The sequence below is a fragment of the Trifolium pratense genome, linkage group LG3 (genome assembly GCF_020283565.1).
Source record: "Trifolium pratense cultivar HEN17-A07 linkage group LG3, ARS_RC_1.1, whole genome shotgun sequence".
NCBI classification, from domain to species: Eukaryota; Viridiplantae; Streptophyta; class Magnoliopsida; order Fabales; family Fabaceae; genus Trifolium; species Trifolium pratense.
The window spans coordinates 30714762-30736097 of NC_060061.1; the positions used below are offsets into that span (position 1 = coordinate 30714762).

Sequence of the window (21336 nt, forward strand, 5' to 3'; positions counted from 1 at the left end):
ATAGCTTTTTACACTTTATTCCATTTTTACCCTTTAATTTAATAACTACCCATTCTAAAAAATAAACTACCTACTATCAATTATGTAATTTTATATTTAATAACCACTTTAAAAGCTAATTTTACCAAACACTTTAATTTCAATAAGCTAGCTTTTCAGCTATCAGCTATAAGCTAGCTTTTCAGCTATCAGCTAGCTTATCAGCTATCAGCTAGCTTATAGCTTATTTTTACCAAACAATGAAAAAGAATACGGAAAATCAATTTACTCACACCTTATGAAATGAATACATAAGGTCAATAAATATAATTAGGGGGTTATTATGCTATGTGACTCAAAGAATTCCAATAATAAACATATACGTTCATAAAATTAAGAAACCATAGACATAATAAGTATATATAGATACTAGCTAGCATAGAGATTTTATCATATATATATATTGAGACTTTTGCAAGAAGAGTCATACATGTTTGGGTATTCAACTATTCATATTGTAGGTTTTATTTGGTGTGTTTTCAAGTTTAAAGCTTATTCTATTTTTAATATTCATGTCCATTTTTCTTACTTTGTTAAGGTTCAAATTGTTCAAAGATAACAATGGAACAGATCTTGGGGATGTGAATTGAGATGATTTAGCAACACGTCAGTTTATACGTAAGTAATTTAGCTATACTTAAACTAAGGGTTTTGTATATGTAATGTTAAAAAAAAAAAAAAACACATATTTTTGATTTAGCAACACATCAATTTGTATATTGATGGCAAGAAACTCATTCGTGTAATTTTTGTAGGGTTATCATACCTTTGACCGTCAGTGTCACTACTGTCGTGAGTTACTACTTTGTGTTCATATATCTTCCCTTAAGCATAATGCATTATTATTTTGAACCCTATATAAAAATTTTAAAAACAATGGCTCTTAACTTTGTTTCTTTTTCTACTAAACATACTGATTATTCTTTGGCATTTCAAGTTGATAAGAATGTGAATGGAAATTTCAAATCGATTGTATTAAGTATTTTAGAAGATATCACGACAATAATTAAAAATATAGACATGTATAGATCACACTTCTATACAATTTTTTCATACTATATATTGTTCACACTTACTTTGAGTGTTTGGGTAAAAAAGTTAATTAATCTCGCATAAGAGCTTATAGAAACTGCGGTAAACTTGCATAAGTTAGTGATGATAAGTTCTGACCAATATTGTAAGATAGTTATATGATGATGGACTTCAACTCTGACAGCTCTAAAGTACTACTAAAGCATGATTGTGCTTGTGCATCTTAGATATCATCATTAGAGAAAAATTTTGGGAGGTAATATATAGAAAAGATAATGTATTATTTCTCTTCATTTTTTTATATTAATTATGTTTGACTCTTAATGTGTTGAAAATATAATTTACTTAAAATTTTAATTTGCAATATAATATTTTTATACGTTATGATCTCATTGTTTCTTTTGAAGGTATTGACTATGTATCTATTGTCAACATGAAACACCGTCGTTAAGAGCTTTAATATGCGGTACGTACTAACTTTATGGTTATTTTGTAATAGATAATTTTTAAGAGATTCATATTAAACATAATGTGAATTTTTTTTAATGTGAGCCACATTTTTTAGATTTTATTTTTCCATTTATTTTACTTTAGTAGTTTTTTTCCTTTTTGTAATTAGTCTTCCTTTTGTTGAATATGAATTATAATTATTATTATTATTATTAAACCTAATTAAATTCAAATATATGAAATCAACATCCAAACTTATATATTGGCGACAAAATTATTCAAGTTTATATTATAACAAAAATAAAATAAATATTCAAGCAAATATTATTTTCCACCAAGTGAATATGTGAGAAGAGACTTAAAAAAAAAAGAGAAGTAAGTAGAAAAGCTATATGCAGTAACTTAAATTGCATGGAAGAGAGTAAGCGTTTATGCTATTTTATACGTAATTTTCAAAAAACGAGATTATGTGATAAAAAAAAACATGTATGTATGCATTCCTCCAACTCTTATTGAAAAAATAAAATAAAGGATACACCAAGAATAAAACGCATAGTGATATGTGACTATACAATTGCAACTCATATAAAGAAAGCTAAAATCTCATACGACTACACCATTAAAATAGAATATGATGCATCCCTTCAAACTTATAAGATATTATCAAAGATATATTACATTAAAATAATATAAACAAAACTACGATATAAATCAATAAAAAAATCTAATATTTTTAAAAAATTTATACATATACTAATATTAAATATCATCATATTTTAAATTATTATTTATTTAACGATGTATGGTTATACTTAATTATTATCACAACTATTATTTTTCATTTATAAAAATATTTTAATTATATATTTTAATCGAACTCGTGCAACACACAAGTTTATCCCTAATTTTTTTATTATAAAAGAAATGTTATAAGCGCTTTTTAGTCACAAAAAATAGAATTAATTGTGATATTAAATTTATTAATATGTATGAACTCGTAATAGAGTTAATGTTATATTAGTTCATTATAACACTCAAATTCATCTTCATAACACTCATATTGAATTCATATAACATTAACTCTATTTTAGTCAGAAATTATTATAATTATATGAGTTCCTTATGAGTGTTATGAAGATGAATTTGGATCTTATAGTGATCAAACAAGCAAGCAACAATGATTGATTTTCTTTTGATATAAAATACCCTCCAGGTTATGGATGTCATCCAAGCACAAATTCTCAATTCTTCCCATATGTGTTTCTGTTATGTGAAAACCTATATATCTTTTTAAAAGCAAGTAAAGAGGTACCTTAGCGGAGTAAAACAACTTTCCTTCTCACAGCTGTTATCAAGCGCCCTGGATCATCGTAGCCCAACGCCTTAGCACCCCAACTCCTCCATGCTTGCAAAGCTTCCATCCTTTTCAAAGCGATTGTCAGGCGCCCTCGATAGTCACTCTTCAAATATATTCAGAGACATTGGTCATAAGTTGCAGAAGGTCGAGATATTGATTTCATCTTTCGATTCATCACAAAATACCCCAAGATAAACAATAGAAAACAACTGCAACATATGATGATTCTTGCTAGTAGTCATCAGCAACATACACACACAAAGAAAGAATCAATAGGTTATGTTATGGAATGATTTCCATAACCTCAGGGTGTGAGTGAATTACTCACAGCTTGACATGATAAACATGAAACTAAACTAATCTAAGACAAGAACAAAATGGAAAATGAACTAAGATAATTTTATTGGATGAACACAAATGTTACAAGCTTGGAATGATGGTCATTACCACGGGGAGATCGGCTATATCTATATATATAAATCCTAAATAGTTCTCCTATCACTAATCCTAACCCTAATTGTATTAACCAATCATAGCTTTTAAATCATTTTCTTTAAAAAAAATAATAAAAAAATTAACAACTGTAATTTTTTTTTTATTTAGCCGCATGCCACATTACTTCTAATGATTTGTCATATGCCACATTTAATCTCAAGCATTCATATGTCTTTTCATTTCATTTCTATTCATACACCATTATCATTTTCATATGCCCAATTTAATTACCAAGAAATCTAATGGTTTCTAATGAAAAGTTTTTTTTTGAAGCAATGAAAAGTTGTACAAATTTAATTTCATATAAACATCTATCTTTCCCGTAGACATTATAAATATTTTTCTATTTATTTGTTTCTTTTTCAATTCTTTCCACCACCCGAGTCATTTGGAAAGAATTGATTTTCTTCTTTACCTATGTTTTTTTTTTTATCTTCCATTCATATTCACCTCTTCATCCTTCTTATTTTTTTCATTTTGTTCATTTTTAACGTGTTTGCACAAGATATTAGGTAATAGTTCATCATTTTAACTATTTTTGTTTATTCACTTAATTACTTGCATTCAACATATTTGCAGCAGTAGGTTTAATTCATATGCTTTGAATATCTGTAAAATCTTTTGTTTTGTAGATATACTAATTTACATTGGTTGATCTAACAAATACTTTATTTTAATTTTTGTCCAGGTAGATATTGTTATCATCATGGAAGTAGGATCTAATCTATAATGTAATATTACTATTATGCAATTGCATTTATATATGCTACTATTTATTTTGGGTTTGGAGTATATATTAAATAGTGTATTGTTTTTTATTTATTTATTTATTTATACTTTTTTATGTTTGCATTATATATTTTTTTATTTTAATTTAGAGATTGATATACTTGATCTATATGTATACAAGATTTATATTATAATTGTGTTTCTCCAAGCAATTGACACTGTTTATGCTTAATAAATGATTTGTTTGTTTGATTTTTGTTTACAAAGTTGGAAGAACTTGAAAAACTATGTTTGTACAAAAAAAAAAACAACTTATGAACTATGTATGTCCTTGCCTAAAAAAAAAGTATTGTTCATGGTTTTTTTGTTTTTATTTCAAGTTTTAACTATAGGTCATTCTTCCTTCAATTATTTAAATTTTTATTTATGTTTGCATTATATATATTTTGATTTTAATTTAGAGATTGATATACTTGATCTATATGTATACAAAATTTATATTATAATTGTGTTTCTCCAAGCAATTGATACTGTTTATGTTTAATAATTGATTTGTTTGTTTGATTTTTGGTTACAAAGTTCGAAGAACTTGAAGAACTATGTTTGTACCATAAAAACAACTTATGAATTATGTATGTCCTTGCCTAAAAAAAAAATATTGTTCATGGTTTTTTTTTTTTATTTCAAGTTTCAACTGTAGGTAATTCCTCCTTCAATTATTTAAATTTTTTAGTTGATAATATATTATAAACAACAAATAACATCCGTGCATCGCACGGGTAAGGGTCTAGTATAGCCTCTAAGGCTGGTCATTTCATACTTGAGGTGATAAGTCACATATAATTGTCATTAAAAATGGAAAACAAAGAGCCAGAATTGTCAATTGCCATCATTATCCATTATCCCTTCATGTATTTGGACCTATAAAATGCAAAACAAAAGAAATAAAGTAAAATAGTTCCAATAACTTGACTAATAACCAAGTTTTATTAAGCAAAATTACTACTAAATTGGTTGCATTTTACGGACTTTCACATATTGTGCATTTTTCACTTATTCTTCCATTTTATTTTATGTCATTTTCAAACTCAAGAGGAAATAGGAACTAAAGTGAAAAAATGAACCACTGAAATTTTCAAAATATCTTATCAAGCAAGTCACGCTTTAATTTCAAATCAAATTTTAACACAATTATAGTTCAAGTTCTAGGAGAAACGACACAATCGGGATTAATTTCACTCAACAAAGAAAATGGCAATATATATTTTGCATTTTGGTCTTTAGAGTTATGGTTTGGTTAAAGTCTGGGTTTTTGTGAGGTTGGAGAAATAAGTTTCAATGGTGGTTTGGAAGTGAGAGAGAGTGAGAAAGTGAGCGAGATAATTGTTGAGAGGGTGAGGGTGAGAGAGATACTCCAAGTCTCCAATAATTAATTGGTAGCCCCAAGCCATTTATTATGTGTGCATGATTGGCGACCATCAGCCTTCAATAACGTGCAAGACAACTTTTCAGCTTCGCGTCTCCCAGTGTGCATTATTGGCGGTCCTCAAAATTCAATGATGCTTATTTTATTTGTTTTTTTTTATAAGACTGGTTTTGTGCATTATTGAGGGCTTTTAGCCCCCAATAAGCCATCAATACATTATTGAAGGCTTTTAGTCCTCACAAAATTTGATAAACAATTTTAGGTTTTCTTGTAGTGTTGTTTCTTTGTAGTACGGTGACAAAAAAAGTTTGAGAATTGAAACAAGATCAAAGTATGTTGATATTCACTAAAATAATAATATAGAATTAACAATTATTTTTTTGTTGACGGAGCCCCTAGAGTCATGTAACAGAGACGAGAGAGAGATAATCTTTCAATGGTGTAGAATGAGAAATGGGTAGCACTTTCCACCCCACTATTAAAAATGCACATTGACTAATTAAATTTGAATTCCGACTACGAGAATTATCCATAAGCAAAATAAAGAACATAAGCAAATACATTATGCAAAAATTATCTCAATTTTATCGTAGAATTTTAAATCAAACTACTCAAAATTTTTTTTAAAATAAACCTATAAATAATATTAAAAAAGAAAATAATATCGTGCGCAGTACGAGCTAACATACTAATTTAACTTTTTTTTATTGATAGACGAGATGACAAAACCATTGAAAACTCGCACACAAAATAGAGTGATCAGGGTTCGAACCTCGCTTCTGACGTCCGACACTAGCAATTTTAACACTTCTGTCGGTTGAGCTAGGATTTGTGAATCTAATTTAACTTAAATGATTAATGAAATAATCATTTATCATGTTTTAATGGCGATCAAACTCTGAATTATCGGATCTTCCTTAAAAACCAAAGTATTAATACCAAAAACTAAAATAAAATAAGTATTTAAGCAAAATAAATTAAAAAAATGCAGTCATTGCTACTTTGGGGCGTATATCAGAAAAATGAGGTTGTGTCGCTCTGAACTCCACTGCCGGTAATAACCTCGCCGGGAAACGCTACCGGAGTTAGTTTACGGTCGCCAGAAACGGTAATATAGTCCGTCCAGTTTTTCCCTTTTTCTCTTGTATTTTTCAATTCCAGCGCAATTTTGCCCTAAAAATCTACACCTTTCGCTGATTTCAATTTTCAATTTCGTTAATTCTAACAGTTACAGTTCCTCAATGGAGAATTCCGATGAAGAAACCGACGGAATCTCTGGTAATCATGCACCTAAAGAACTAACTCGTTTATCATCTAACGGTGCTAAATTTGTTGATGAAGTACTCAACGGTCCAAATCAACGTTGTTTGGACAATTTCCGAATGGATAAACAAGTATTCTACAAATTATGTGATATTTTAGAGACTAAGGGTTTATTACGTGACACAAATAGAATCAAAATTGAAGAGCAATTAGCTATGTTTTTGTTTATTATTGGTCATAATCTAAGGATTAGGGCTGTTCAAGAGTTGTTTCATTATTCTGGTGAAACTATTAGTCGTCATTTTAATAATGTTTTGAATGCAATTATGTCCATTTCGAAGGAGTATTTTCAGCCTCCTAGCTCTGATGTTCATTCACTAATCTCTGAAGATCCTAGATTTTTTCCATATTTTAAGGTAAGATTTTGATAAATTAGTTTTTATACATGTTGTTTGGATTTCATTGTGTCTCACTCAGTGTTGTCAAATAGAAGTCGTAGCTCTGGCGCCAACATTTTTTATGGAATTTGTGTTTGGTGTCCAACATGTGTCATTGTTTGACACCGACACGACACTACATTATTACACATGTGATTGCTATATCATTTTTAAAAAAGAATAATTATTACTGGTGTTGACGTGTCGGTATATTGTCCGGTATCCATGTGTTGTCGGTGCTTCATAGCGTTCTATCTAGTGTAGTGGAATTTGAACAAATGGCTATTGTTCCACCATACACTATTTAGAACATAGCAGTGTAGTCAATCGTGGATTACCAAAACTATTGAGCTTTTTCTAATTTCGCTATGCTACAGTATACTATAGCTGCTATGTAACAATACTCTCTACTAACTCGTATATCACAGAATAGCAGCTTGTTAAAATTCCGCTATGCTATAGAGCTATAAAGCCTATATTTGACAACATTGGTACAAAGTGTAATCAACTAGAGATTATAGTGATGCTATAGCACTGTACCGAATCAGAATTTAAACATTTCCTGTTTTAGGCAATCTATGATCGACAACACTGGTCTTACTTTCTGATTATTTTTTAATAGGATTGTGTGGGAGCAATTGATGGTATATATGTACCTGTGACAGTTGGTGTAGATGAACAGGGACCTTTCCGCAATAAGGACGGGTTACTTTCACAAAACATTCTTGCAGCATGCTCATTTGACCTCAAGTTTTGTTATGTTTTAGCTGGTTGGGAAGGATCTGCTACAAACTTACAAGTGTTTAATTCAGCAATCACTAGGAAGAATAGACTGCAAGTTCCTGAAGGTAATACTTATCTGTAAAATGCAATTATGATTTCAGTAGCAATTATGGTGGAGGTCTGTCTCTTGAAATTTTTTGGGTTACTGGATGTTATGTTTGAATCTGCATAGACTGCATATGTCCATTAATTTGGTTTGAAAATAAAATAAAATAAAAAATGAAAATCTGAGTCATTTTTCATCACATATCCTTTAACTGCAGTGAATTGAAGTTATATTTAATTATATAGTTGTCAACTTTTATTTGGTTGTAGTTGTAAGAGATTGATAGTTATGGTAATGTCACTTAGATGACAGGCAAGGGGTTAATATGAAAAGATTGCAACAATTATGTTAAATTTAAGATATAATTGAAACAAATAAAACTTGTGCAACAAAAACGAAGCTTGATGCAAATTTAAGGGACAAATGATTAGTAGTTCCAAATGATTACTATACACTTATAACTCTTACTTCAAATGTTGGATTAAAACCTTTTTTATGACACAGGTAAATACTACCTGGTAGACAACAAGTATCCGAATGTGCCAGGTTTCATTGCTCCGTATCCCCGAACTCCCTATCACTCCAAGGATTTTCCCAGTGGTTACCACCCACAGGATGCATGTGAATTGTTCAATCAACGGCACTCATTATTACGAAATGTCACTGCTCGAACTTTTGGTGCTTTAAAGGCGCGATTTCCTATATTGATGGCAGCTCCTTCATACCCATTACAGACACAGGTAAAGTTAGTGGTGGCAGCTTGTGCATTACACAATTACATTCGCGGGGAGAAACCAGATGATTGGATTTTTAAGATGTATGAAAAGGATACATCATTTACAACAGAGGAATCACTACCCCCATTAGAGCTGGAAATACATGTTGAGACCCAAAACCAGTATCAGGGTCTTAGTTTTAATGCTGAAGAAATTGCACTTGCTTCACAGTTAAGGGTCAATGTTACAACTGAAATGTGGAACACATTTATCCATGATTTTCCCTCGATGTAAAATTTCTTTAATTAAGTTTATGTTCTCAGGTTAGGTTTGAAGTTTTGCCAGGACCTTCAGGATATAGTAGGGTACTGTTTATTTATACTTTGATAGTGTACATTGCCATTTTGTTCATAAATAAGAAGCATGCATGTTGATCACATCTCATCATTTAAACTGAGGCCTTTAACTTCAGGGGCAAATGAATTTTCTTATGAAGCACTGGCATTTCTCGGATTAGACATGTCCTAGTGTCGGGCACACGTCGATGTCCAATACTAACACTTGAATTATGTCATTTTTTCAAATTATTATTGGTGTTAACATGTTAGTGTTGAATGTTGTGTCCGGTGACTGTGTCTTATGTCCGTGCTTCATAGGAATTTTCCATACCTCCCTAAGGATGAACATGATAGGAATACTGTTGCACTAAAGAATGGAGTAAAAAACAATTCAGAGAGCTCATCACCAATACAGAGATCATGTGGCAACTGGCAGACCATGATATTCATTTTATTGTCCAAGCTCTGAAAATGTACAGTTAGTGTATAGTATACTCCAATTTGTTCATGGGGCCATTATACAGAATCTGCTGGTATAGACAGCTTGCATATGTGACATTAAATGCAAGGGTAAACTAAACAAGGGTACAAAGGCAGGGAAATGACTTAGCTTGCAAGGTTAATCATGTTAATGTCATTTCGGAGTTTTAGTACTTCAGATTCAGTATTTACCTTCAACTCACTCAAAGATAATCACTATCCAAAGTGTTTGGTTTTTGTTTCGCAACCTTAAAATTTCACCCAAAAAACACTCAACTTTTAGTCCTCAAGAATTCCCTCTTTTGATGATGCCAGCTCTTTTAAATCTGCAAAAAAAAAAATTTGCTATTTTTACACCAAAATAAAGAAGTGATTACGTGACTAGTTCAACTAAGTGTGTCTTTGTCACTTGTAGTTCAACTAAGCATTTATTTATTTATTTACCTTTTTAGTTGGGTCATGTAGATATGTACTATCATTGGGATATTACCTCATGTGATTGTAGTCCTTTTCAACATAGCTTTGGCTTAAATTGAAGATTTTGAAAGCTATCGTTTTAGTTTACTTTACTTGCATCATGTTTGATGTCAATAAAAAATAAATAACTATCAATTTCTGGTGTGGATGCAAATGGAGGCACAAGTACAAGGTTTCTTTAATGCCTAGTAAATTCTTGAATTAGGTAAAGAAAGTGATAGAAGATTTTTAGGAAAATTTTAAGAAAGATAGGAAAAGAAACATAAAATTGAAGTTGAAATATATAAGAAACGCATATAAGATTGGCATATTCATTGGATGAATGATAAGATCAAGATGATAAACCGTCAAAAGAGTATGATGCTCATGTTGAAAATTCATCAAACCGTGGTTCTTCCTATTAAGTTCAGTGTCAATCACTACTGAACTAACTAACGATTGATGAATTTAACATCAATTTTAGAATAAAATGGGAAATTAAAGTTTTTAATTCCTCTTATAAATGAAGAATCAAGAATAATTAAAGCATTTTTCCTTCTATTTTTCACTTTTTTTCACATGCTCTAAAGTCTAACACCTTCAGCTTTTACAGTTTTCAAGCATCATTAGTTTATCATCCCTGATTCTATTCAAGTTTTCAACAATAGTAGATCTTACTAATATTTAATAGTACCCTGGATCTGGTCAATCTATAAAATATTTGTTCACATTAATGTTTCTTCCCGGCATAACTAATGTTTTAGAGTATCATTTTTTTTAAGAGATATTTTAGAGTACATAATATTAAATTGATCTCATTAACATTTACTTGAAGCATATTATCATGGTTCACATTATATTAGTAATTCTTTTTCAACTTACCAGCAATAATTGGGTATCCTATCCTGCACCCATTCAAAGCTATTATATACTTCTCATAAAAATAATTATAACAAGAATATTAATCATAGAATCTAATATTAAATTGATCTCCTAAATTCGTAAAGCATATTATAGAGTTTCATTTTTTACTTAATTGCACATGGTGTGGCTACATTCTTCTATTTTATTGGTATATCCATTTGTAACAAATCTAACTCTACTTGTGAATGTCTAACAGGTTTCCAGCCTTCTTTTTTCTTTCTTTCTTGTTTTTTTTTTTTACAAAGTTTTCAACTTTCTATTCACCCAAAGTTTATTAAAAAAAATAAAAAAAAGGCTAATCAATTTATAGAAAAGTGTTAGCAAATTGTTAGGTGTTACGACTAGGGTGGGCATGGTTCGGTTTTGGAAGAAAATCGAACTGAACCAAACTGTTTTCAAAATTCATAGTAACCGAATCGAATTGTTTGTCTTTCGAACTGAACCGAATCAAACTGTTAAAGTGGTTCGGTTTTATGGTTTTGAATCAAACCATAACTAATTTTTCACTAAAAATAACTGAACCATTAAACCAAACCGAACCGAACCAAACTGTTAACCACAAATCGATTAGCCTACCCCTAGTTTTAAAACCGTTAGATATGGTTCAGTTTTTTTGGTTTGGTTCGGTTTAGTTTGGCAGTTCGGTTTAGTTTTTGGCTTTTTTTGCCCACCCCTAGTTAAGACTCATTCTAATAAAAGATACGAAATAAATTTATTACCATGGATCTTGTAAACACAAAAATTCACTAAAGGATTCACGTGTTTACCTCAAAAAAGCGTCAATGAGTTTGATCATGAGCAAAGTAAATGTAGCAATGCCTCTATTCGTCCACACAAACAGAACTTCTCTGATGAAAGGTGCTAGTCAAATCGTACGAGACTTATGAGAGAGAGAACCAAAGGAGCGACTAGGTTTTTTATTCTTACGACTAACTCATAACGAGTCTTATTACAAATAAATATCACTTATTAATTTATAAATAAGTTTTGCTACTTATTTATTTAATCTCTCATCTGTCTATCCTATGTATGTGTGTGACATTGTAGGTTATCATAATGTTGACAATCATATTAAACCACATATTTAATATTATAAACAACAATTTACATCTAACAATACATCGACGTCACCCAAGTGACAAGAACGTCATGTGATCTGACGAAATCTTTCTAGGATAATAATCACGTGTTTAATTACCCATTTGTCCTTCATATCTATATTGAACACAATGTATAGATCGTGTCACCCTTGCATAGTTCAATATTGTGTTTCTTGATCTCCGAATATACTGAGTAACGAATAAGTCCAATATCTCATATTGACTTAGTTCGACGTGTCACACATCTTGCAATCATATTTTATCAAGAGACCAACAAATATAACTCATGTTATGCCGAATGAGCAAATTGTATCTAGGTCACTCATATATGTCAGCATGATTCGTAGAGTACCCATCAACCGACTTCATAGTCACCCTATTACGGAGTACGTTTGAACGACAACTAAATACTCAACTTCACATTTAGGGTCTATAATGGTTTAAGGTCGAAGAGTGCCATACACCGTTGGAGTACTAACGTGTTTTGCCGATACCTTTCCCACCATGATCCACCACACCTAAAACTTATCACCACTGTAGCTGTCTTAAACCTCACCATTAAAATTATCTCATTCTAATTTGCACCCAAAAGAAAAAGTTATGGATATGAAATACTCTATAAAAATTTCTATAAACACTATTTAAATAATAAAATTTCTATAATAAGGTAAATTTGAGAGGCCCCACAATTCTAAACTTTATTTCATAAATATTTCATTTAGTCTGTATTATAAACCATATTAGATTCTCAATAAATTTAAAAAAACAACATTTCTTTATGTTAAGGAGTAGAGAGTATCAATACTAAAATCACAAAACTAATCTTATCAAAAAAAAAAAAAAATCACAAAACTAAATGCTCAAAATAGTTTAAGTTCTTGGCATGACCTTCCTCCCAAAATTGAAACACTCATGACACAAGCTGTGTAGCAATAATACAATCATTTCAAACACAATCCCTTTTTCATGGATCCCTCAATATTTCCTCTCTCACCCATTCACTTAACAAACCATGATTGATTAATTAATACATATAAAACCACAAATTCAACCCGTTCATATTTCCTCTAACCCCTTTCCCCTAAAACCTCCAAAATCCACCTCCCCCCCTCTCTCTCTCTCACCACAAATCCACAACACAACAATGTTAGATCCAGCTAATGATTTGGTTCCACCACCATCTTCACCCTCCATCTCTTCCATTTCTTCCTCTGATCTTGACACCGAGGTATCAATTTTCATTATTCACTAATCAATACCATCAAACTCTCTCTCTCTCTCACACACACACACACACACAAATTTCTCTAAAATCTCCCTTTTTTCCATTTTTCAACTTGGTCCTTCTATAACACCCCAAAATTTCAAGTATCTAAATTTTCACTCTTCTTTCACTAATTAATTTAAATTTCAGATTTTTATTTATGGGTTTGTGAATTGTATAGTCCATTAGATAATCAAACTCACAAATTTCTCAAAAATTTATTTTATTTATTTATTTTTTCAATCTTCAATCAATAAACTTGGTTTGTTTTTAACACCCCAAAATTTCAAGAATCTAAATTTTCAATCTTTTTTCACTAATTAATTTAAATTTCTGATTTTTTTAATTTGGGTTTGTGAATTATAGTCCACAGGATCATTTTTTCATGATAGAAGCACAACATTGGGAACTCTAATGGGAGTGAGTTTTCCAGCCATTGGATTCAGAGTCCCATCACAGCACCGGGAATCACATTCTGGCGACGGTGCTGGCGCCGGTGGATCCAATAGGATAACAACTACCAAAAAGAAGAAAAGGACCGCCGCGGCGGTGGTAGCGGCAGAACGGCGACGAAGGTGGTGGCAGCTGTGTAGGGAACGCGATGCAAGACCTGCGTCACTAGGAGATTTTTTGGAGGTGGAGCGGCGGTTTGGCGACGGCGCATTTTACGATACGGCGGCGGAGCTTGAGGGAATGGTGGTTGGAAACCAGCAGAGGAACGGTGGGAGGGAGCTTTTTGCTGATGGAAGGGTTCTTCCGCCGGCGGAAGATATTGGCGGCGGAGAATCGCCGGCAGAGAGTCTTTGTAATAGGTTTCCGGTGTCGCTTGCCGGAATATGCAGCGGCGGTGCAGGGTAGTGCTAGTGATGTTATTGAGATATTTGGTTGAATTTTTCAAATTTTATGTATTTTTTTTCAGAAAGAAAGGAAAATTAAAATTTTGTCGCTTTATTTATTTATTTTTGTGTTAATTTTTGGAGTTTGTTTGGTTGTTACTTAATTTGTAGATTAAGATTATTTTTGTCTGTGGATTAAGTGCAAAAAAGCATGTTTTGGCTTTTACCCTTTTTTACTTTTTTGTTTTTCCTTTTTCTTCTTTTGATGGAAATATCAACCATGTGTGTCCATGTATATGGTGGTGGGTCCACATTATGATCATATCATATGATGAATGGTAAAAAAACACAAATGATTATTGAAATGAGGATTAACAACTAATATAATTCAGATACATCTATTATTTAATGAATTTAAAAAGTGTATTTTTATTTTTTATATTTCTGTCCGGAGGGAGGAAGTTTTTTTTGTATGAAAACATAGATAAGTTAAGTTGTGCAATAGTGCAATGCAATCCGAAATGAAAGGATCTTCTCCATTCTCCATTTTTTATGATTTTTATCTTCAAAGTTTTTTAATATTTTGGAGATATAAAAAAGATTTTGGCTCATTTAATATTACACTTTTATATTTATATATTCAAAATTATATAGTAATAGAGAAAATAAAAAAAATTAAAATGGAGAGAATCTCAACTCATCTAAAATATAAGGAAGAAAATTGTGTAAACTCCCAAAATAAATGACCTAGTTGACTACGGTCACGTTTGTCAATGTACAATTTTAATCGTTAATATCTTAAATTATATTTTATTAAAAATTATATATTTTGAAAATACTCATCGAGAAAAATCAAACATCTCATATATTTGTATTTATGTATTATATTAACAGAAAAATATGGTCAAAGTAAATCATATGAAAGTTAAAAAAAAATAATTTATTTTAGGACATAGGGAGTATATTTTAAGGAAATTCTTACCATCAATATTGTTAACTCTTCTTTCAGAGAGTGGATTCTCTAATGTAAGAATCTCTCAAGTTAAATTTGGTGTATTAAGTTTAATGGAAAAGAAACATTAATAAGTTTAATGAAAAATAATAAGTTTAAAAATGGAAAATAATACCAACCATGCACATTCCACAATCCAAAATAGTGGAACCAAATTCAAAATTGTCTTCTTGCATTTGTATACTATCCACCGCAACTTTTGAGTCTAATTTAAAAATGTCATTAGTAAGGTCTAATTCAAATTGTCCACTCGATATGCTAGTGGTGGCAAAACATGCAAAGTAAGTCAACTTAACTCAAGCATGACTTGTGTAAAAAAAATAAAAAAAATTCAAGCATGACTTAAGTTGAAAGCATCAAGATTTTGAAAATCCATTTCTCCTTGTAATTTTTGAATTGATAGTTTCTCTCATAATAAATAATCTAATAAGCTATAATTTTGTAAGGCACACTTAAATAAGTTATTGAATTTATGAATATTTTTTTAAAAAATTGTTTCCGTTAAATTTTACTCATACTAATATTTCAAATAATATGGTAAGAATTAAATTGAGAATGTGTACGAACTTAAAGATTCAATTGATAATAATTGATAACATATAAGTTACAAAATATAACTTAATTGATAGTGAGTGATTAAATATATAGACAAAGTTGACAATTTAATAGAATCATAAACCTTTTTAAATTATTTATAAAGTTAAAAATCTATTTAAAAATAAGGGAGAAACTAATTTAATAGTTTACTCTTTTCTACCATGACATCTCAAACTAATTAATTTAATAGTTTTTAAACTCCTCAAATTGAAAAGGTGAGAAAAGAAAGACATTATCTATTTCATCATATAATCTTTGAGGCTGGTTGACACTCGACAAGTGCACCAATTTTGTTGTCAAGTAGTAATATTTAAAATAAGTTCGTCTCTACAAGGATCATGCCAAAATAATTAGTTTAATTTAGAAATTAATAGAAAACAAAGTTTTGGATTCGCTTATAAGATAATAAGATACATTAATATATGCTCAGAAGAATTTTGGTTTGTTAAAAAAAAAAATATATATATTGAGAATAATTCAAGTTGAGACAAGTGCTTATATCTTAAGAATCTCTCCTCTATTCTTACTTGGTAATTGGTGTTATATCTTTTGCAATTATATCTATTATCCCGGAGGCTTAACCCTAAAATTGTGAGACGTGCTTTCACATACTAAAATCACCCATGCAATTGAAGACACCGACCACTTCATGATTTCTGGTTTGCTCTTTGGATCGACAAAGGAGACGGTTGAGGATCGTGAGACAGTTCTCAGAACTGTTGAGGATCCATGGAGGATTCAAAATTGTTGATCGGTGCAGATTTTGCAAGCGGTCAATGAGCTTCAACATGATTTCATGATTTCATGACGTCATTGGGTTGATAAAGGCCATGGAAATATTATTGATTTTATGACAGTTTGTTGTCACTGGATAAAGGCTAGGAAATATTATATATCTTGGATTCTTGGTGGCTTGTTTAATCACATTGCTGCGTAGAGCAGTGGTGTTGTTCCTTGCTTTAGTTTCTCTGTGTGTGCTATTTTATTGGATGCTTCCTATGATCCGGATTCATCAGGATCTAATGCGACCTACTAATGTTCGAAAGATCTAGGTGCGTAGACACTTCGTATTGACGGTAGTAGTCGTTCTCGTGCTTACGGGTTCGCTATTTTGGTGATTTTGCGGTCATGGTACTCAGTCCCGTTGATCGACCATCCCTCGATCTGGCTTTCGATTGGTTCTGGGTTGTTTTCAAACAGACTTGTTTCGTCAGAGGTGGCTAAAGAGCTATTGTGTTTATATTAACATCCGTATCATTCATTGATTTCGGACGGTTATCTTGAAAAAGCCATCATTGCTTGCTGCTTGGTGTAGGGAGTAGTGGGTACTTGGACCTTTTCCGTGTTGACGGTTGGTTCATTAATCGTCCTGAATTATTTTAAGACTTCTATTTTGTCTTCCATGATCATTTAGAAGTTGGTTTGTTTGGTTTCAATGTCCTCGGACTCACTGGGTTAAGGTCTATGTCCCCCTAGTTTTTGTGTATGTATATATATATTTTAATATAATAAGGAGATATAGGCAAAAGATGGGGGTAAAGCCTGCTTTATCCCCTAATGCCTAGATGTTCTTCGACTTATCAAAACAAAAAAGACACCAACCACTAACACTAGTTGAAAATCATGCAAGCATTAATTTTGTGACCGTTAATCCTATTGTCATCTAGTCTCGGCCTCTCGGGTGCTTGAGTTACCTTTTTCATGCCGGCCAGACTATGTATTCCAGTTCTAAACTTAGGGCTTTGTTATGACGACACCTAATTCCTAAGGACAATTCACAAATATGGCCACTATCTATGAATGTAAAAGCAATACATGAGATACAATTAGAGATAATAACTAATATCAATAATATAATCTTTTTCAAACCAATACCAATTATATGAATCAAATATTCCTAGGAAAGTTTGTATACTTGACCTATACTAAGGAAATTAGTTACTCATAAGCATAATTATAACAAAAGGGTTACAAAATTACACATACGAAATAACCTCGTTAAAACGTGAGGAAAACTACTCCCAATGATTGAAAGTTGCCTTCTTAGAGAGCCTTGCTTTCATTCCTTCTTGAAGTGCCCCTTCTTGAGTTGCTTCTTCAGTTGTGAGTGAATTTTGGAATTTTTCTGAATGAATAATTGTGGTGGTGAAAGACTCTATTTATAGACTTTCTGGACTTGGGCTTCACGCATCATCGTGGCACGATGTCTCACAGAGGTTCATCGTGGCACGGTGGGAAAGATTTTTTCCATAAATTTTGCAGATTTTCTTCAAATATATAACCATCCCATCATGGCATGATATAACCGGGCTTTTTCTTCATTTTTTGCTCTCTTTTTTGTGTAATTTCTTGAAATATTTCTTCTTGATCAAGTAACTTCGTTCTTTAGGTATTTTCCATGTTTTTTGTCTTGAAAACTTAATAAAATAACTAAAACCTAATCTAAAAATTATCTAAAGACATCATATATATTATTGTCATCAAAGGCCTTCTAGGATGCGAACTGAGTATGTATCCTAGGATGTGAACTCTTTTTTCATAATACTTTTATTCATGGGGGCGCAGACGTTGGACTTAAGTCAAATAAAATTGTCACTCGCAAAATAGGGTATGAATTGAAACACAGTTAACTATTTAGAGTGTGAATGCAGTTTACACTTTAACTAGTGAACCTTATAAAAATGTGGCAACTATCTAATACTATATTTAATTTGCCATTAGAGCGGTTGTGACATTATCAACCAATCACACACACCGTAAAGATAACTATATTGAATTGTTACTTTATTTGATATGACCAGGACATTTATACTTACAATAAGCATGTATCAAGACTACGACAGTGGCGGCTTGCACACATGTGTGAGGTGTGCGACGGCATCGGACCTCAAAATTTTGAGGGCCTCAACTCAAAATTTTGAGGTCCTATAATATTACTTATATATTATTTATACATATAAAATATCATATGTATATTAATAGATTAATTTTTAGGCCCTGAACTAATAGTTATATATTGTTAATGTTCATATAATATCATATGAGTATCAATAGATTAGTTATCTATACTCTTAAATATAGTTTTAGTCTATTTTAATCTTTGCATAAAATTTAACCTTAGATTAGGAGGTTCCTTTTTGACGTTATATACAAAGATAATTATTTTGTATTTCTTATTCATTTGATTTAATGCAATTGGTTTAATATTGATAATCTATATGTTTACAAGAATAAAAATGATTTTTTTATATTATACACAATTTAAATCGACAGTTTTTTTTAAAAAAATTAAATTTTTTATATTAAAGAGTCACTATTATATTTTGCACAGAGTCTCCTAAAACCCGGAGACACTCCTGAACTGCAAGAGCTGATAAATTTGATAAAAAAATAGAAAATTAGGATCAACACATGTAATTACAATGAATGATAAAATAAAATAAATTGATGAGTGCAATAACTAAGGAGATAGCGGTTGCATTATGATGATCATTTTATGCTTATTTATTTCATTTCCTTGATTTGGTATGTAGGTCAGTCTAACGCACACATCTTATAATTCTATAAATTAAAACCTCTTTGTTTCATTCAAAATATATTTTTTAATTTTTTTTTTAAACAAAAAAATAATCTTGGAGGTGTATAAAAATTTCATACTTTAATTTGAGAATTGTGTTTCATTCAAAATTGTTTCATAAGAAACTCTCTATTTATTCGGATTTATCAAGCCGATCTATACCAGAGGCGTCTCGCACACATGTGCGAGGTGTGCGATGACATCGGGCCTCAAAATTTTGAGGGCCTCAACTCAAAATTTTGAGGTCCTATAATATTACTTATATATTATTTATACCTATAAAATATCAAATGTACATATTAATAGATTAATTTTTAGGCCCTAAAATAATAGTTATATATTGTTAATGTTCATAAAATATCATATGTTTCAATAGATTAGTTATCTATAATCGTAAATATAGTTCTAGTCCATTTTAATCTTTGCATACAATTTGATCTTAGATTACGATGTTCCTTTTTGACGTTATATACAAAGATAATTATTTTGTATTTCTTGTTCCATTTAATTTAATGCAATTGATTTAATATTGATAATTTATATGTTTATAAGATTGATTTTTTTTTTTATATTATATGCAATTTAAATCAACAATTTTTTTTTAAATTATATTTTTTTTATTAAGGAGTCATTTTTATATTTTGCACAGAGTCTCCTAAAACTCGGAGACACCCCTGATCTATACGGACTAGTCCATTTTGATTGCTATGTACTCCAATAAAAGTAAAAATTAAGGAACTATTACTTAATATTTAAAATTCAACGTTGAAACTTTCCTAATTGATGTTCTCTTAGAAAATGCAAAGGTATAAAAAAGAAGAAAAAAAGGCAAAGGTATCATATTCATATAACATATATATAAATAAATGCAAGTACTAACCTTTTATGCATTGATTGGTGTTAATCATATGCTTCATTTACGCGAAAAATCAATGAATAGTGAAACAATAATTAGAAATAGTGAAATGCTATTTAGAAACAGATTTTGACCATTGAAGACAATCAATGTCCAGGTTAGTTTGCAATTAAAATTTTGCCAAAATTTTGGCAAAACGTAAAATTTAAAGAATTCACTTTATTTATCACTTAAAAATTTAAAGACCTATATGTAACAAACGTAAAATTTAAAGGGCATATATCCCCGTGAGCTTAACTCAATTGGTAGGATATAGCGTTATAAACACATGAGCTGGGGTTCAAACCTCAAAACTCCACTTGTCTGTATTTAGTGAAATTTCTAGCCACCAGACTATCTGACAAAAAAAAAAAAAAACTTAAAAGGACACATGGAGGCATTTTTCCTAAATTTTTGTATTGCTTGGAATCCAAGTAACATATTAGAAGCTTATAATTGTTCCATTTTGTAGTTAAATTAAATCTTTTCAAGTTTCATTGCGCCAACTTTATAGTTTAATTAATAATTATTCTTTTTCTTTTTTTTACACAAATTAATAATCGTTCTTAAAAAGAAGAAAAGTATCAAACACAATACAAAGTGTCTTATCAAATTATTATAAAGTTACTTCTCTGTTTTTTTTTTTGTCAAGTAGCCTAGTGACTAAAAATTCCGCATATAAGATTGGATAAGTGGAGTATCCAGGATTCGAACCCCGCCCTCTGCATATATAATACAATGTTCCTACCAACTGAGCTATGCTCATGAGGACTTTTTCCGTCTTATTTTATTTGTTGTTTAAGATGAAAGTAATTTTATTAATCAATATAAAGTATAAAAAAATTATTAGACTTAATTTAATTTAATAAATGGAAATATAGCGAAGGAGAGTTGCTCTAAAAAATATGCAGGCATTACACTCCATTCCAATATTCTAGAGAATACCAAAATTTTGTCCTCAATGTGTCTTCTATAACCTGTATCATCAGAAGCTGCTCCAAAGTACAGGGACACGCCAAATATTTATCAAGCACACTAAACAAATTATTTCTAAGGAAAGTATCTGCCTAGCTATCTAAAAGTA

The 21336-nt window shown here is 30.6% G+C and overlaps 2 protein-coding genes across 3 annotated transcripts; both read left to right on the plus strand.

Moving 5' to 3' along the window:
* Positions 1 to 6489: 6489 nt before the first annotated feature.
* On the plus strand, positions 6490 to 9210 carry LOC123917607 (protein ANTAGONIST OF LIKE HETEROCHROMATIN PROTEIN 1). 2 transcript variants are annotated; one of them, XM_045969375.1, is made up of 5 exons: positions 6507 to 6636; positions 6757 to 6806; positions 7133 to 7207; positions 7851 to 8076; positions 8562 to 9210. In XM_045969375.1, exons 2-5 carry the CDS (start codon positions 6783 to 6785, stop codon positions 9065 to 9067), a joined length of 831 nt encoding a protein of 276 aa, XP_045825331.1. In that variant the 5' UTR covers positions 6507 to 6636; positions 6757 to 6782; the 3' UTR covers positions 9068 to 9210. The 2 variants fall into 2 exon arrangements, with proteins under 2 accessions (XP_045825330.1, XP_045825331.1); XM_045969374.1 differs by having other exon boundaries at positions 6490 to 6636; positions 6757 to 7207.
* A 3710-nt stretch (positions 9211 to 12920) lies between these two features.
* Positions 12921 to 14539, plus strand: LOC123915889 (uncharacterized protein At3g17950). The gene is made up of 2 exons (XM_045967164.1): positions 12921 to 13299; positions 13702 to 14539. The coding sequence occupies exons 1-2, from the start codon at positions 13216 to 13218 to the stop codon at positions 14191 to 14193; spliced, it is 576 nt and encodes a 191-aa protein (XP_045823120.1). The 5' UTR covers positions 12921 to 13215; the 3' UTR covers positions 14194 to 14539.
* Positions 14540 to 21336: the final 6797 nt, after the last annotated feature.

What these genes read in the sequence shown, in the direction of transcription:
- LOC123915889 (XM_045967164.1), top strand. Translation starts at nt 13,216, where the DNA reads ATGTTAGATCCAGCTAATGATTTGGTTCCACCACCATCTTCACCCTCC. An exon ending in CCTCTGATCTTGACACCGAG is followed by an intron (nt 13,300 to 13,701) that starts GTATCAATTTTC and finishes TGTGAATTATAG; the next exon opens with TCCACAGGATCATTTTTTCA.
- LOC123917607 (XM_045969374.1), top strand. Translation starts at nt 6,770, where the DNA reads ATGGAGAATTCCGATGAAGAAACCGACGGAATCTCTGGTAATCATGCA. An exon ending in GATTTTTTCCATATTTTAAG is followed by an intron (nt 7,208 to 7,850) that starts GTAAGATTTTGA and finishes ATTTTTTAATAG; the next exon opens with GATTGTGTGGGAGCAATTGA. An exon ending in TAGACTGCAAGTTCCTGAAG is followed by an intron (nt 8,077 to 8,561) that starts GTAATACTTATC and finishes TTTATGACACAG; the next exon opens with GTAAATACTACCTGGTAGAC.